General features: G+C 39.1%; 1 protein-coding gene across 7 annotated transcripts in view; it reads right to left on the bottom strand.

Annotated features, from left to right (window-relative positions):
* Positions 1-20,368, bottom strand: part of lrp1aa (low density lipoprotein receptor-related protein 1Aa) — a 190,604-nt gene that overhangs the window by 87,805 nt on the left and 82,431 nt on the right. For 4 of the 7 annotated variants that reach the window (XM_058373888.1, XM_058373889.1, XM_058373887.1 and 1 more), the window contains exons 11-22: positions 20,032-20,268; positions 19,679-19,859; positions 18,342-18,564; positions 17,363-17,552; positions 16,884-17,009; positions 16,383-16,523; positions 16,128-16,253; positions 15,323-15,439; positions 14,692-14,772; positions 5,337-5,387; positions 1,629-1,796; positions 1,244-1,426 (exon numbers count right to left, since the gene is read on the bottom strand). In XM_058373888.1, the coding sequence (XP_058229871.1) occupies positions 1,244-1,426; positions 1,629-1,796; positions 5,337-5,387; positions 14,692-14,772; positions 15,323-15,439; positions 16,128-16,253; positions 16,383-16,523; positions 16,884-17,009; positions 17,363-17,552; positions 18,342-18,564; positions 19,679-19,859; positions 20,032-20,268 (1,824 nt within the window). The remainder of the gene's footprint in view (positions 1-1,243; positions 1,427-1,628; positions 1,797-5,336; positions 5,388-14,691; positions 14,773-15,322; positions 15,440-16,127; positions 16,254-16,382; positions 16,524-16,883; positions 17,010-17,362; positions 17,553-18,341; positions 18,565-19,678; positions 19,860-20,031; positions 20,269-20,368) is intronic. The other 3 variants (XM_058373895.1, XM_058373894.1, XM_058373892.1) reach the window with 1 other exon arrangement.

A 20,368-nucleotide genomic window follows, 5' to 3' on the forward strand; every position in this document is an offset into this window, starting at 1 on the left:
GTATGATGATGATGGTGATGATGAGTATGATGATGATGATGATGGTGATGATGATGATGATGGTGATGATGATGATGATGATGATGATGATGATGGTGATGATGATGATGAGTATGATGATGATGGTGATGATGAGTATGATGATGGTGATGATGATGATAATGATGAGTATGATGATGATGGTGATGATGATGATGGTGATGATGATGATGATGATGATGGTGATGAGTATGATGATGATGGTGATGATGAGTATGATGATGATTGTGATGATGATGATGATGATGGTGATGATGATGATGATGATGGTGATGATGATGATGATGATGAGTATGATGATGATGGTGATGATGATGATGATGATGATGGTGATGATGATGATGATGGTGATGATGATGATGGTGATGATGAGTATGATGATGATGGTGATGATGAGTATGATGATGATGATGATGATGATGATGAGTGTGATGATGGTGATGATGAGTATGATGATGATGGTGATGATGAGTATGATGATGATGGTGATGATGAGTATGATGATGATGGTGATGATGATGATGGTGATGATGAGTATGATGATGATGGTGATGATGAGTATGATGATGATGATGATGATGATGGTGATGATGAGTATGATGATGAGTATGATGATGATGGTGATGATGATGATGGTGATGATGAGTATGATGATGAGTATGATGATGATGGTGATGATGATGATGGTGATGATGAGTATGATGATGAGTATGATGATGATGGTGATGATGAGTATGATGATGATGGTGATGAGTATGATGATGATGATGATGATGATGATGATGATGAGTATGATGATGAGTATGATGATGATGGTGATGATGATGATGGTGATGATGAGTATGATGATGATGGTGATGATGAGTATGATGATGATGGTGATGATGAGTATGATGATGATGGTGATGATGATGATGATGAGTATGATGATGATGGTGATGATGAGTATGATGATGATGGTGATGATGAGTATGATGATGATGGTGATGATGATGATGATGATGAGTATGATGATGATGGTGATGATGAGTATGATGATGATGGTGATGATGATGATGATGATGAGTATGATGATGATGATGGTGATGATGAGTATGATGATGATGGTGATGATGAGTATGATGATGATGGTGATGATGAGTATGATGATGATGATGATGATGATGAGCACATCCACTGCACTACATTACCCAGAATTCCTCACCAGAATCTCTGCAGCCGAATTTGACCGCAGGGTCACAGATGTTGGTGACGCCTTCACAGTTTTTCTCATCGCTCATGTCCACACAGTCCGTGTCTCCATCACAGCGCCAGCGCAGAGGAATACACAGACTGTCCATCCGACACTGAAACTCATCTGTGTGACAACCACCGGGGGGACGGGTCGCTGAAACACACACACACACACACACACACACACACACACAAACATACAAACATACAAACATAACAGTATTACAGAGATAAAGTGAGATATGATTGTGTGTGTGTGTGTGTAATAATAATAATAAAAATATAATCCTGTTGCTAATGTTACACTGCTGTAATATTATTGTCAGTATGATGATGATGATGATGAAGATGATCACCGTTATTGCTGCAGTTAGCGTGTGTCTCATCGCTGAAGTCGTTGCAGTCGTTGTCTCCGTCGCAGGTCCAGTAATCCGGGATGCAGCGGCCACTGTTGCATTTAAACTGTGTGCTGGAGCAGGAGTGTGTGCAGCCCGCTTCATCACTGTTATCACCACAATCATTATCTACAACACAACACATTTACACAACAACGCTACACAATTACACAACAACGCTACACAATTACACAACAACACAACACAATTACACAACAACGCTACACAATCACCACAAACATCTACTGCAGGGTAATAAACCATCACATCAACATGAAGGAAAACAAAGGAAGTGAATAAATAAAACACACACACACACGCACACACACAAACACACACACAGTACAGTTAAAGACACACACACACAAAGTACAGTTAAAGACACACACACACACACACAGTACAGTTAAAGACACACACACACACACAGTACAGTTAAAGACACACACACACACAGTACAGTTAAAGACACACACACACAGTACAGTTAAAGACACACACACACACACACACACACACACACACAGTACAGTTAAAGACACACAACACACAGTACAGTTAAAGACACACACACACACAGTACAGTTAAAGACACACACACACACACACACACAGTACAGTTAAAGACACACACACACAGTACAGTTAAAGACACACACACACACAGTACAGTTAAAGACACACACACACACAGTACAGTTAAAGACACACACACACACACACACACACACAGTACAGTTAAAGACACACAACACACAGTACAGTTAAAGACACACACACACACAGTACAGTTAAAGACACACACACACACACACACACACAGTACAGTTAAAGACACACAACACACAGTACAGTTAAAGACACACACACACACAGTACAGTTAAAGACACACACACACACAGTACAGTTAAAGACACACACACACACACAGTACAGTTAAAGACACACACACACAGTACAGTTAAAGACACACACACACACACAGTACAGTTAAAGACACACACACACACAGTACAGTTAAAGACACACACACACACACAGTACAGTTAAAGACACACACACACACAGTACAGTTAAAGACACACACACACAGTACAGTTAAAGACACACACACACACAGTACAGTTAAAGACACACACACACACACACACACAGTACAGTTAAAGACACACACACACACACAGTACAGTTAAAGACACACACACACACAGTACAGTTAAAGACACACACACACACACAGTACAGTTAAAGACACACACACACAGTACAGTTAAAGACACACACACACACACAGTACAGTTAAAGACACACACACACACAGTACAGTTAAAGACACACACACACACACAGTACAGTTAAAGACACACACACACAGTACAGTTAAAGACACACACACACACACAGTAGTTAAAGACACACACACACACACAGTACAGTTAAAGACACACACACACACAGTACAGTTAAAGACACACACACACACACAGTACAGTTAAAGACACACACACACACAGTACAGTTAAAGACACACACACACACACAGTAGTTAAAGACACACACACACACACAGTACAGTTAAAGACACACACACACACAGTACAGTTAAAGACACACACACACACAGTACAGTTAAAGACACACACACACACACAGTAGTTAAAGACACACACACACACACAGTACAGTTAAAGACACACACACACACAGTAGTTAAAGACACACACACACACAGTACAGTTAAAGACACACACACACACAGTACAGTTAAAGACACACACACACACAGTAGTTAAAGACACACACACACACAGTACAGTTAAAGACACACACACACAGTACAGTTAAAGACACACACACACACAGTACAGTTAAAGACACACACACACACAGTACAGTTAAAGACACACACACACAGTACAGTTAAAGACACACACACACACAGTACAGTTAAAGACACACACACACACAGTACAGTTAAAGACACACACACACACAGTACAGTTAAAGACACACACACACACAGTAGTTAAAGACACACACACACACAGTACAGTTAAAGACACACACACAGTACAGTTAAAGACACACACACACACAGTACAGTTAAAGACACACACACACAGTACAGTTAAAGACACACACACACACAGTACAGTTAAAGACACACACACACACAGTACAGTTAAAGACACACACACACACAGTACAGTTAAAGACACACACACACACAGTAGTTAAAGACACACACACACAGTAGTTAAAGACACACACACACAGTACAGTTAAAGACACACACACACACAGTACAGTTAAAGACACACACACACAGTACAGTTAAAGACACACACACACACAGTACAGTTAAAGACACACACACACACAGTAGTTAAAGACACACACACACACAGTACAGTTAAAGACACACACACACAGTACAGTTAAAGACACACACACACACAGTAGTTAAAGACACACACACACACAGTACAGTTAAAGACACACACACACACAGTACAGTTAAAGACACACACACACACAGTACAGTTAAAGACACACACACACACAGTACAGTTAAAGACACACACACACAGTACAGTTAAAGACACACACACACACAGTACAGTTAAAGACACACACACACACAGTACAGTTAAAGACACACACACACACAGTACAGTTAAAGACACACACACACACAGTAGTTAAAGACACACACACACACAGTACAGTTAAAGACACACACACACAGTACAGTTAAAGACACACACACACACACAGTAGTTAAAGACACACACACACACAGTACAGTTAAAGACACACACACACACAGTACAGTTAAAGACACACACACACAGTAGTTAAAGACACACACACACACAGTACAGTTAAAGACACACACACACACAGTACAGTTAAAGACACACACACACACAGTAGTTAAAGACACACACACACACAGTAGTTAAAGACACACACACACACAGTACAGTTAAAGACACACACACACACACAGTACAGTTAAAGACACACACACACACAGTAGTTAAAGACACACACACACACACAGTACAGTTAAAGACACACACACACACAGTACAGTTAAAGACACACACACACACACAGTACAGTTAAAGACACACACACACACAGTACAGTTAAAGACACACACACACACAGTACAGTTAAAGACACACACACACACAGTACAGTTAAAGACACACACACACACAGTACAGTGAAAGAGACACACACACAGTACAGTGAAAGAGACACACACACACAGTACAGTTAAAGACACACACACACACAGTACAGTTAAAGACACACACACACACAGTACAGTTAAAGACACACACACACACACACACAGTACAGTAGATAATGACAGAAACTGCATAGATCAGTCCATGCACCATGAAGAAAAATATACTGAAATAAAAATGTAAATATTAATTTTAGATGTGAATTGCACATATTTATTTTACTGTGTAGGAAAAGCGTTACATATTAATGATATTAATATGTAAACTATTTTATTTCCTACTGGACCAATCTAATAAATCAGAGCAATTCCCCCTGAATTCTTCGTACTGCTTTAAACACTACACTGCTGTAATAAAGTTCTCTCTGCGCTGGACATGATGGTGCATGTTGATCTATGCACTAACCGGTCAGCGCGGGACAATTGAACTCATCAGATCCGTCCCCACAATCCTTTTCTGCAACAGCGAGCCAATTGGAGACAAGGGGGGCGGGGCCAATGGCACAGAGAACAGGAAATGATGTAAACACACACAGACGGATAAATGAGGTAAAGAAGACAAAACACACAAAGACAAAGACATATGGTAACCATGGAGATGTGATACAAACACAGACACAAACAAACACCAACACACAACAATAAACACTCATACCATAAAACACACACACACACAACAATAAACACTCATACAGTAACACACACACACACACACAACAATAAACACTCATACCATAAAACACACACACACACAACAATAAACACTCATACCATAAAACACACACACACACAACAATAAACACTCATACCATAAAACACACACACACACAACAATAAACACTCATACAGTAACACACACACACACACACAACAATAAACACTCATACAGTAACACACACACACACACACAACAATAAACACTCATACAGTAACACACACACACACACACAACAATAAACACTCATACCATAAAACACACACACACACAACAATAAACACTCATACCATAAAACACACACACACACAACAATAAACACTCATACAGTAACACACACACACACACACAACAATAAACACTCATACCATAAAACACACACACACACAACAATAAACACTCATACAGTAACACACACACACACACACACAACAATAAACACTCATACCATAAAACACACACACACACAACAATAAACACTCATACAGTAACACACACAAACACACACACAACAATAAACACTGATACAGTAACACACACACACACAAAACAATAAACACTTATACCGTAAAACACACACACACACACAACAATAAACACTGATACAGTAACACACACACACACAACAATAAACACTTATACCGTAAAACAAACACACACAACAATAAACACTGATACAGTAACACACACACACACACACACACAACAATATACACTCATACAGTAACACACACACACACACAACAATAAACACTTATACCGTAAAACACACACACACACAACAATAAACACTGATACAGTAACACACACACACACACAACAATAAACACTTATACCGTAAAACACACACACACACACACACAACAATAAACACTTATACCGTAAAACACACACACACACAACAATAAACACTGATACAGTAACACACACACACACACAACAATAAACACTTATACCGTAAAACACACACACACACAACAATAAACACTTATACCGTAAAACACACACACACACAACAATAAACACTGATACAGTAACACACACACACACACAACAATAAACACTTATACCGTAAAACACACACACACACACACACACACACACACAACAATAAACACTTATACCGTAAAACACACACACACACACACACACACACACAACAATAAACACTCATACAGTAACACACACACACACAACAATAAACACTCATACAGTAACACACACACACACACAACAATAAACACTTATACCGTAAAACACACACACACACACAACAATAAACACTGATACAGTAACACACACACACACAACAATAAACACTTATACCGTAAAACACACACACACACACAACAATAAACACTGATACAGTAACACAAACACACACACACACACACACACACACACACACAATAAACACTTATACCGTAAAACACACACACACACACAACAATAAACACTGATACAGTAACACACACACACACAACAATAAACACTTATACCGTAAAACACACACACACACACAACAATAAACACTGATACAGTAACACAAACACACACACACACACAACAATAAACACTTATACCGTAAAACACACACACACACACAACAATAAACACTGATACAGTAACACACACACACACAACAATAAACACTTATACCGTAAAACACACACACACACACAACAATAAACACTGATACAGTAACACAAACACACACACACACACAACAATAAACACTTATACCGTAAAACACACACACACACACAACAATAAACACTTATACCGTAAAACACACACACACACACACACACACACACAATAAACACTTATACCGTAAAACACACACACACACACAACAATAAACACTGATACAGTAACACAAACACACACACACAACAATAAACACTTATACCGTAAAACACACACACACACACACACACAACAATAAACACTGATACAGTAACACACACACACACACACACAACAATAAACACTCATACAGTAACACACACACACACACACACACAACAATAAACACTGATACAGTAACACACACACACACAACAATAAACACTTATACCGTAAAACACACACACACACACAACAATAAACACTGATACAGTAACACAAACACACACACACACACAACAATAAACACTTATACCGTAAAACACACACACACACACACAACAATAAACACTGATACAGTAACACACACACACACACAACAATAAACACTTATACCGTAAAACACACACACACACACAACAATAAACACTGATACAGTAACACAAACACACACACACACACAACAATAAACACTTATACCGTAAAACACACACACACACACACAACAATAAACACTGATACAGTAACACACACACACACACACAACAATAAACACTTATACCGTAAAACACACACACACACACAACAATAAACACTGATACAGTAACACAAACACACACACACACACACAACAATAAACACTTATACCGTAAAACACACACACACACACAACAATAAACACTTATACCGTAAAACACACACACACACACACACACACACACAATAAACACTTATACCGTAAAACACACACACACACACAACAATAAACACTGATACAGTAACACACACACACACACAACAATAAACACTTATACCGTAAAACACACACACACACACAACAATAAACACTGATACAGTAACACACACACACACACAACAATAAACACTTATACCGTAAAACACACACACACACACACAACAATAAACACTGATACAGTAACACAAACACACACACACACACAACAATAAACACTTATACCGTAAAACACACACACACACACAACAATAAACACTTATACCGTAAAACACACACACACACACACACACAATAAACACTTATACCGTAAAACACACACACACACACAACAATAAACACTGATACAGTAACACACACACACACAACAATAAACACTTATACCGTAAAACACACACACACACACACACACACACACACAACAATAAACACTGATACAGTAACACACACACACACACACAACAATAAACACTCATACAGTAACACACACACACACACAACAATAAACACTCATACAGTAACACACACATACACAACAATAAACACTTATACCGTAAAACACACACACACAACAATAAACACTGATACAGTAACACACACACACACACACAACAATAAACACTTATACCGTAAAACACACACACACACACAACAATAAACACTGATACAGTAACACACACAAACACACAACAATAAACACTTATACCGTAAAACACACACACACACACACAACAATAAACACTTATACCGTAAAACACACACACACACAACAATAAACACTGATGCAGTAACACACACACACACACACACACACAACAATAAACACTGATGCAGTAACACACACACACACACACACACACAACAATAAACACTGATACAGTAAAACACACACACACACACACACACACACAACAATAAACACTTATACCGTAAAACACACACACACACACACAACAATAAACACTGATACAGTAACACACACACACAAACAACAATAAACACTCATACAGTAACACACACACACAACAATAAACACTCATACAGTAACACACACACACACAACAATAAACACTTATACCGTAAAACACACACACACACACAACAATAAACACTGATACAGTAACACACACACACACACAACAATAAACACTGATACAGTAACACACACACACACACCAATAAACACTCATATAGTAAAAAACACACACACACACAACAATAAACACTCATATAGTAAAAAACACACACACACAACAATAAACACTCATACAGTAAAACACACACACACACAACAATAAACACTCATACAGTAACACACACACACACACACCAATAAACACTCATACAGTAACACACACACACACACCAATAAACACTCATACAGTAACACACACACACACACACCAATAAACACTCATACAGTAAAACACACACACACACACAACAATAAACACTCATACAGTAAAAAACACACACACACAACAATAAACACTTATACCGTAAAACACACACACACACACACAACAATAAACACTGATGCAGTAACACACACACACACACAACAATAAACACTGATACAGTAACACACATACAGTAACACACACACAGACACACACACACACAACAACAAACACTGATACAGTAACACACACACACACAACAATAAACACTTATACCGTAAAACACACACACACACACACAAAAATAAACACTCATACAGTAACACACACACAAACACAACAATAAACACTCATACCATAAAACACACACACACACACACAACAATAAACACTCATACAGTAAAACACACACACACAACAATAAACACTCATACAATAAAACACACACACACACATACAACAATAAACACTCATATAGTAAAAAACACACACACACACACACCAATAAACACTCATATAGTAAAAAACACACACACACAACAATAAACACTCATACAGTAAAACACACACACACACACCAATAAACACTCATATAGTAAAAAACACACACACACACAACAATAAACACTCATACAGTAAAACACACACACACACACACACACACACACAACAATAAACACTCATACAGTAAAACACACACACACACACACACACACCAATAAACACTCATATAGTAAAAAACACACACACACACAACAATAAACACTCATACAGTAAAACACACACACACACACACACCAATAAACACTCATACAGTAAAACACACACACACACACACACACCAATAAACACTCATATAGTAAAAAACACACACACACACCAATAAACACTCATACAGTAAAACACACACACACACACCAATAAACACTCATACAGTAAAACACACACACACACCAATAAACACTCATACAGTAAAACACACACACACACACACACACACACCAATAAACACTCATACAGTAAAACACACACACACACACACACCAATAAACACTCATATAGTAAAAAACACACACACACACACAACAATAAACACTCATACAGTAAAACACACACACACACACCAATAAACACTCATATAGTAAAAAACACACACACACACCAATAAACACTCATACAGTAAAACACACACACACACACACCAATAAACACTCATACAGTAAAACACACACACACACACACAACAATAAACACTCATACAGTAAAACACACACACACACACACCAATAAACACTCATACAGTAAAACACACACACACACACACACCAATAAACACTCATATAGTAAAAAACACACACACACACCAATAAACACTCATATAGTAAAAAACACACACACACACACCAATAAACACTCATACAGTAAAACACACACACACACCAATAAACACTCATATAGTAAAAAACACACACACACACCAATAAACACTCATATAGTAAAAAACACACACACACACCAATAAACACTCATATAGTAAAAAACACACACACACACCAATAAACACTCATATAGTAAAAAACACACACACACACAACAATAAACACTCATACAGTAAAACACACACACACACACACAACAATAAACACTCATACAGTAAAACACACACACACACACACAACAATAAACACTCATACAGTAAAACACACACACACACACACAACAATAAACACTCATATAGTAAAAAACACACACACACACCAATAAACACTCATATAGTAATAAACACACACACACACAACAATAAACACTCATACAGTAAAACACACACACACACACCAATAAACACTCATACAGTAACACACACACACACACCAATAAACACTCATACAGTAACACACACACACACACACCAATAAACACTCATACAGTAACACACACACACACACCAATAAACACTCATACAGTAAAACACACACACACACACACCAATAAACACTCATACAGTAAAACACACACACACACACACACACACCAATAAACACTCATATAGTAAAAAACACACACACACACACAACAATAAACACTCATACAGTAAAACACACACACACACACACACCAATAAACACTCATACAGTAAAACACACACACACACACACACACAACAATAAACACTCATACAGTAAAACACACACACACACACCAATAAACACTCATATAGTAAAACACACACACACACACACCAATAAACACTCATATAGTAAAAAACACACACACACACAACAATAAACACTCATACAGTAAAACACACACACACACACACAACAATAAACACTCATACAGTAAAACACACACACACACACACAACAATAAACACTCATACAGTAAAACACACACACACACACAACAATAAACACTCATACAGTAAAACACACACACACACCAATAAACACTCATACAGTAACACACACACACACACACACACCAATAAACACTCATATAGTAAAAAACACACACACACACACACACAACAATAAACACTCATATAGTAAAAAACACACACACACACCAATAAACACTCATATAGTAAAAAACACACACACACACCAATAAACACTCATATAGTAAAAAACACACACACACACCAATAAACACTCATATAGTAAAAAACACACACACACACACACACCAATAAACACTCATACAGTAAAACACACACACACACACCAATAAACACTCATATAGTAAAACACACACACACACACACCAATAAACACTCATACAGTAAAACACACACACACACACCAATAAACACTCATATAGTAAAACACACACACACACACCAATAAACACTCATATAGTAAAACACACACACACACACCAATAAACACTCATATAGTAAAACACACACACACACACACCAATAAACACTCATATAGTAAAAAACACACACACACACACCAATAAACACTCATACAGTAACACACACACACACACCAATAAACACTCATACAGTAACACACACACACACACACACACCAATAAACACTCATACAGTAACACACACACACACACACCAATAAACACTCATACAGTAACACACACACACACACCAATAAACACTCATACAGTAACACACACACACACACACACCAATAAACACTCATATAGTAAAACACACACACACACACACCAATAAACACTCATACAGTAAAACACACACACACACCAATAAACACTCATATAGTAAAACACACACACACACACCAATAAACACTCATATAGTAAAAAACACACACACACACAACAATAAACACTCATACAGTAAAACACACACACACACACCAATAAACACTCATATAGTAAAAAACACACACACACAACAATAAACACTCATACAGTAAAACACACACACACACAACAATAAACACTCATACAGTAAAACACACACACACACACACAACAATAAACACTCATACAGTAAAACACACACACACACACACACACACACACAACAATAAACACTCATACAGTAAAACACACACACACACACACCAATAAACACTCATACAGTAACACACACACACACACACACCAATAAACACTCATACAGTAACACACACACACACACACACACACCAATAAACACTCATATAGTAAAAAACACACACACACACACACACAACAATAAACACTGATACAGTAACACTCATACAGTAAAACACACACACACACACACACACAACAATAAACACTCATACAGTAAAACACACACACACACACCAATAAACACTCATATAGTAAAACACACACACACACACCAATAAACACTCATATAGTAAAACACACACACACACAACAATAAACACTCATATAGTAAAACACACACACACACACACAACAATAAACACTCATATAGTAAAACACACACACACACACACACCAATAAACACTCATATAGTAAAACACACACACACACACACACCAATAAACACTCATATAGTAAAACACACACACACACACACAACAATAAACACTCATATAGTAAAAAACACACACACACACAACAATAAACACTCATACAGTAAAACACACACACACACACACACACAACAATAAACACTCATACAGTAAAACACACACACACACCAATAAACACTCATACAGTAAAACACACACACACACCAATAAACACTCATATAGTAAAACACACACACACACACACACCAATAAACACTCATATAGTAAAACACACACACACACACCAATAAACACTCATACAGTAAAACACACACACCAATAAACACTCATATAGTAAAACACACACACACACACCAATAAACACTCATACAGTAAAACACACACACACACCAATAAACACTCATATAGTAAAACACACACACACACACCAATAAACACTCATACAGTAAAACACACACACACAACAATAAACACTCATATAGTAAAACACACACACACACACAACAATAAACACTCATACAGTAAAACACACACACACACACCAATAAACACTCATATAGTAAAAAACACACACACACAACAATAAACACTGATACAGTAAAACACACACACACACACACAACAATAAACACTGATACAGTAAAACACACACACAGACACACACAACAATAAACACTCATACAGTAAAACACACACACAGACACACACACACGTACTAACACACTAAAACACTGTAGCACACACACTAAAACAAACACTCACTGTAACGCACACACACACACTAAAACACACACACACTAAAACAAACACTCACTGTAACGCACACACACACACACACTAAAACACACACACACTAAAACACACACTCACTGTAACACAAACACTAAAACAAACACTCACTGTAACGCACACACACACACACTAAAACACACACTCACTGTAACACACACACTAATACACACACTCAAAGTAACACACAGACACACACACACTAAAACATACACTCATACATTAAAACACACACACACACACACACATCACGTGTGAGAGAGTGTAAGGTTCTCACCGCTGTCGCAGCGCCAGTTCATGTTGATGCAGCGTCCATTATTACACGTGAACTGAGTCGGAGGGAAACACGTGGGATACGCTGGAATTTAAAACGTTTTATTTACACAAATTATTCTTCAACTTCGAGTTAAAATAATTTACAGAGAGTAAAGTGACTCTGTAAAGCACAGTGGTGATGGAGTGTAACGCTGGAGAAGAATGCTGTGTCATTATACACTTATTACAACTTTATAGGAAGCGTTAAAACTGTTTATTATCAGATTATTAACATTAAGACTGGAATTAAGAATTAATAAACATTAAGACTGGATCAGTCCGAGTAAGTGAGACAGGTGGGGTCAGGTCAGTAAACAGTAAATGGTGTGAATGATCTGAGCAGTGAGACAGGTGGGGTCAGGTCAGTAAACAGTAAATGGTGTGAATGATCTGAGCAGTGAGACAGGTGGGGTCAGGTCAGTAAACAGTAAATGGTGTGAATGATCTGAGCAGTGAGACAGGTGGGGTCAGGTCAGTAAACAGTAAATGGTGTGAATGATCTGAGCAGTGAGACAGGTGGGGTCAGGTCAGTAAACAGTAAATGGTGTGAATGATCTGAGCAGTGAGACAGGTGGGGTCAGTGGGTGTTGTACCGCAGGACGCAGGTTCATCAGATCGATCACCGCAGTCATCGTCCAGGTCACACGTCCAGGAGCTGGGAATGCAGCGTCCACTCAAACACGAGTACTGATTAGCAGGACACGTCCGAGCTGAGGTCCGAGTAAAGAGTGAGAAATATTTAAATGAAGAGAAAGACAGGAGCAAGAGGAAACATATTAATGTCATCCAGATGAAAGAGAGAGACGCGAGAAAAACACAAACACAATCACAGTGTTCTAAATAAGAGAAACAGTGGAACCTCTTCATCTCTCTCTCTGTATCTCTCTCTCTCTCTCTCTCTCTCTGTATCTCTCTCTCTCTGTCTGTATCTCTCTCTCTCTCTCTCTCTCTCTCTCTGTATCTCTCTCTCTCTCTGTCTGTATCTCTTTCTCTCTGTATGTATCTGTCTGTCTCTTTCTCTCTGTCTGTCTGTATTTCTTTCTGTCTCACTCTCTTTGTCTCTCTCTCTTTGTCACTCTCTCTGTCTGTCTGTCTCTCTTTCTGTCTGCCAGCCCCCCTCCCTCTCTCTGTCTCTCTGTCTGACTCTCTTTCTGTATGTCTCTCTCCCTCTGTCTCTCTGTCTTTCTCTCCCTCTGTTTCTCTCTCCCTCTTTCTCTCTCTCTCTCTGGCTGGATGATGAAATCTGGACATGTCTTCAGCTGAACTCCAGGTGAAAATCTGAGTCTGAGATCATCAGTTAAAGGTCAGCTGTCCTGCAGAGACGCCCCAGGGGGGTTGGCCACAGTGTGTGTGTGTGTGTGTGTCTGTGTGTGTGTGTCTGTGTCTGTGTGTGTGTACCTGAGCATGTTGAGTTGGACTCGTCCTCATCATTGCCGCAGTCATTGTCTCCATCACAGAGCCAGCGCATGGGGATACAACGATTATTCTGACACTTGAAACGGTCAGCAGGACATGTGTGCTGATCTACACACACACACACACACACTTTATTTAACAGCACATATAACAAACACTTTTTTTCCATACATTTTTTTTTCATTTTTGAGTGTGTTTACGTCCTTGTGTGTGTGTGTGTGTGTGTGTGTGTCTCACGGCAGAGCTCTGGAGCTTCATCACTGTTGTCTAGACAGTCGTTGTCTCCATCACACTTCCATCTCTCCTGAATGCAGCGATTATTCTTACAGGCAAATTCACCAGACTGACACTGAGGAGGAGGAATGTAGGATGGGTTCGCTACACACACACACACACACACACACACACACACACACACACACACACGTTAGCGAGCACGGTTTTGAATTCAATTTGCTAGTAAAATAAAATATAAAATTTGAATTTGAATTAGTATGCTAACCAAGTAACTACAAGTAGGAGCAGTTTTGCCTCAAAATGCTAAGTAGCTAGCTGTTAGCAGGTATTCCTTTTCAGGATACTAATTAGATAAATAGCATTATTTCTTTCTAGTATCTGCTTAGCAATGCTACGCAGCTATTAGTTTTAGCATTTACAGGTTTGACTAAATTAGTTATTATTATATAATAAAGTAGTAATAAAGAGTTAATAAGCATGTAGCCTGCTCTGATATGTTACCTTTACAGCTGGTGTTATCTGCAGGATCCAGGAGCTGATCTTCAGCACAAGCACATGATCGACCGAGTGGAGTCGCTAAACACAGGATACTGCATCCGCCGTTATTCACTCGACACGCATTTGTCCCTGGAACAGACCAAACCCGCGGATTAACACTCAGAGGAGTGTTCTAAATAACAAGCTGTTAGCGTTAGAGTTTGTTCGGCTAAATAGCAGAGTAAATGTTAATCACACAGTTAAAGATCTCTGGTCTAGCGCTCTGTTAGCAGTGCAGTTTTTTTTTTTGCAATGCTAGCTAATCAACTAGCCACAGTTTCTCACAATGCTAACACATCTAGGTTTTAGTGCTTCAGTTTCTCAGAACCCTAAATTCTGAGTGGTCAGTGACACCATATCTCAACGCACTAAACCTCAAGAGCAGTTAGCATAGATGATCTCATCAGTTCCGCGGTAAACTTGTGTGGTAATGGCGTCAGTACCTTGCTGTTGCTGGGCGTCGTACATGCGGATTTCGAAGATGGGAGGACGCTCGTTGCGCAGAAGCGTGACAGATTTGGTGTCCTGGTCAAGTTTGTAGATGCTGCCGCTACGATACTCATTCCAGAACAGGAAGTTCTTATAATGGCAGAGACCAAAGGCGTGGCTCAGCTCCTGTCCTTCATACACCGTCTGAGAGGAAAAATTAAATATTTAACATCCAGTTTTACTATATTTTCTTCTTAATGTGAGCCAGTTGCCATGGTTTCCATATTAATGCTAGCCAGTTGCCATGGTTTCCATATTAATGCTAGCTAGTTGCCATGGTTTCCATATTAATGCTAGCTAGTTGCCATGGTTTCCATATTAATGCTAGCTAGTTGACATGGTTTCCATATTAACGCTAGCTAGTTGCCATGGTTTCCATATTAACGCTAGCTAGTTGCCATGGTTTCCATATTAATGCTAGCTAGTTGACATGGTTTCCATATTAATGCTAGCTAGTTGCCATGGTTTCCATATTAACGCTAGCTAGTTGCTATGGTTTCCATATTAATGCTAGCCAGTTGCCATGGTTTCCATATTAATGCTAGCTAGTTGACATGGTTTCCATATTAACGCTAGCTAGTTGCCATGGTTTCCATATTAACGCTAGCTAGTTGCTATGGTTTCCATATTAACGCTAGCTAGTTGCCTTGGTTTCCATATTAACGCTAGCTAGTTGCCATGGTTTCCATATTAACGCTAGCTAGTTGCCATGGTTTCCATATTAACGCTAGCTAGTTGCCATGGTTTCCTTCTCCTCCATGTTGATTAAAAAAATCTGAACATGAGGTTTAACACTCGGTTTAACTTTTTTTTTTTTTATCATTGGGTCTGTTTAGTCGATTGTGTCGTCTAGTCACTGAAGATAAAGTGGTCTAAGGTTAGCGTTATTTGTTATTCGATGAAAGTTGAAGAGATAAATTTGGAAGTCCTGACCTTCCGCTCAGTGCTGTTGAGGTAAACCATCTCGATGCGGTCATAATAAGCGTCCACCCAGTACAGGATGCCCTGAGGAACGTCCAGACTCAGACCGTTTGGCCACAGAACTGTCTTTGATGTTAAGAGAATGTTCCGGTTGGTTCCGTCCATCCAGGCTCTCTCGATTTTACCCCTCTTGCTCTCTTTGGGATCTTCTTCCCAATCCGTCCAGTACATCCATCTGAAAAAGGTTCAGCATCTGAGTTTTATCACTGCTAAGCTAACTGTGTTTCCAGCAGCAGATATTTGGAGTAAAATTTCAGAAACTTTATTACATGTTTTCAAACATCCAGAAAATTCCATTTGATCAATTTCTCAAACAGAACTGATCTCACTGATCTGAGACCACCAGGAATGGGAGTGGCCTGATATTTTAATGAGCATGTTGACTGACAGCCCTCTGTCAGAGACTCTGCCTACAGCACCAGGATCTCTGGAGCACCACAGCCAGCCCAGCTCCAGGAGACTACATCAATATAGTTAATGAACTCTCCACGTAATTAGCTTCACTAGTTAGTAAAAGTCATTAGTGGGTTTGTTAACGATCTGATTAACTGAACCAGATTCCACTCCAGTCACAGAAAGTAATGAGTAATTACAAAAAAATTCAACTGAAAGTTTGGATTTATTTCTTTTATTCTGTCAGAATCCCAGAGGAAGAAAAAAAACTTTAATTAAAAAAATAAATAATTTGTGATTTTAATGAGAAATTTGTGTAAATCCTGTATAGCAGTAAAAATCCTCTTCAGACCCCATCTTGTTCACATTCAAGCCCATGAAGTACCTAGATCCCACTCATGCCCTGATCCTGCTCATGCAACATCCTGTTCATGCCTTGATCCCAGAAACAACATTGTCCACCCCCTTCACACTCGATCCCCTTTGGATTCAATCCCCCTCTCACTCGATCCCCCTCGCACTTGATCCCCTTTGGATTCAATCCCCCTCTCACTCGATCCCCCTTGCACTTGATCCCCTTTGCACATAACCACCTTCAGACCTCAATTACCTTTACACTCGATCCCCTTCACACTCAACCCCCTTACCTCTCTATCCACTTCACACTTTAACCCATTCACACCAAATCCTCATCACATTTAATTTCTTTCACACAGGATCCTGTTCACATTTGATCTTTTTCATCTCAGATCCATTTTGCACTCATTCCTGTTCCCACTTGATTCCATTCACACCAGATCTCCTTCACACTCGATCCCAATTACACTCAATCACTTCACATTCTCTCTCACTCGATCCTGCCCAATCCCGATCCCATTCACACTCGATCCCCTCACCCATTTTTGGGATCCACTACGATGGCTCGTGGATGTGTCATTTTGCCCTCGATGAGAGTTTTCCTCGTCTGCGCTGCCTTCTCCAGTCGAGCCACGCTGATGGTCTTCTTTGGCCCGTCATCTGTCCAGTACAAATTATTGGCCATCCAGTCCACAGCGATTCCTTCCACCGTGTGCACACCTACACACACACACACACACTTATCAATTGATCTTTGTCTTTAGTTTCTTTCTAACTTTCTCCCACTTCATTTTCAGCAGAAGCTCTGGTTCTCTCCTTTTTCACGTTCTCAGCTACATGCAATCTTTTCCTTCCTCAATGTTAAATGAAGGAGGGAAGCATGATGTCTTACCTTCCTTCAGGATGGTGTCTCTCTCTGTGCCGTCGATCTTCTGTCGACCGATCAGGTAACTGGTGGCGTCGGAGAAGTAGATAAAGTTACTCTGAGCGTGGAAGTCCAGAGCGCGAGGGTTCATCAGGTTCTCTATCGGGATCATGTACTCATCCTGCACCTTCGGATTAATGTCCATCCCTCTGATCACACCGGGACGACCTTTTCCATAAACCAGGAACAACTCGTGCTCTGGCTCTGAGGATGACGAGCACAAAAAACAAACAAATAAACAAACAAATAAACACACACTTCACAAGTACTTCAATGAAATGTGGAAAACACTGAAGACTTAACC

The sequence above is a fragment of the Hemibagrus wyckioides genome, linkage group LG21 (assembly GCF_019097595.1).
Source record: "Hemibagrus wyckioides isolate EC202008001 linkage group LG21, SWU_Hwy_1.0, whole genome shotgun sequence".
Classification (NCBI taxonomy): domain Eukaryota; kingdom Metazoa; phylum Chordata; class Actinopteri; order Siluriformes; family Bagridae; genus Hemibagrus; species Hemibagrus wyckioides.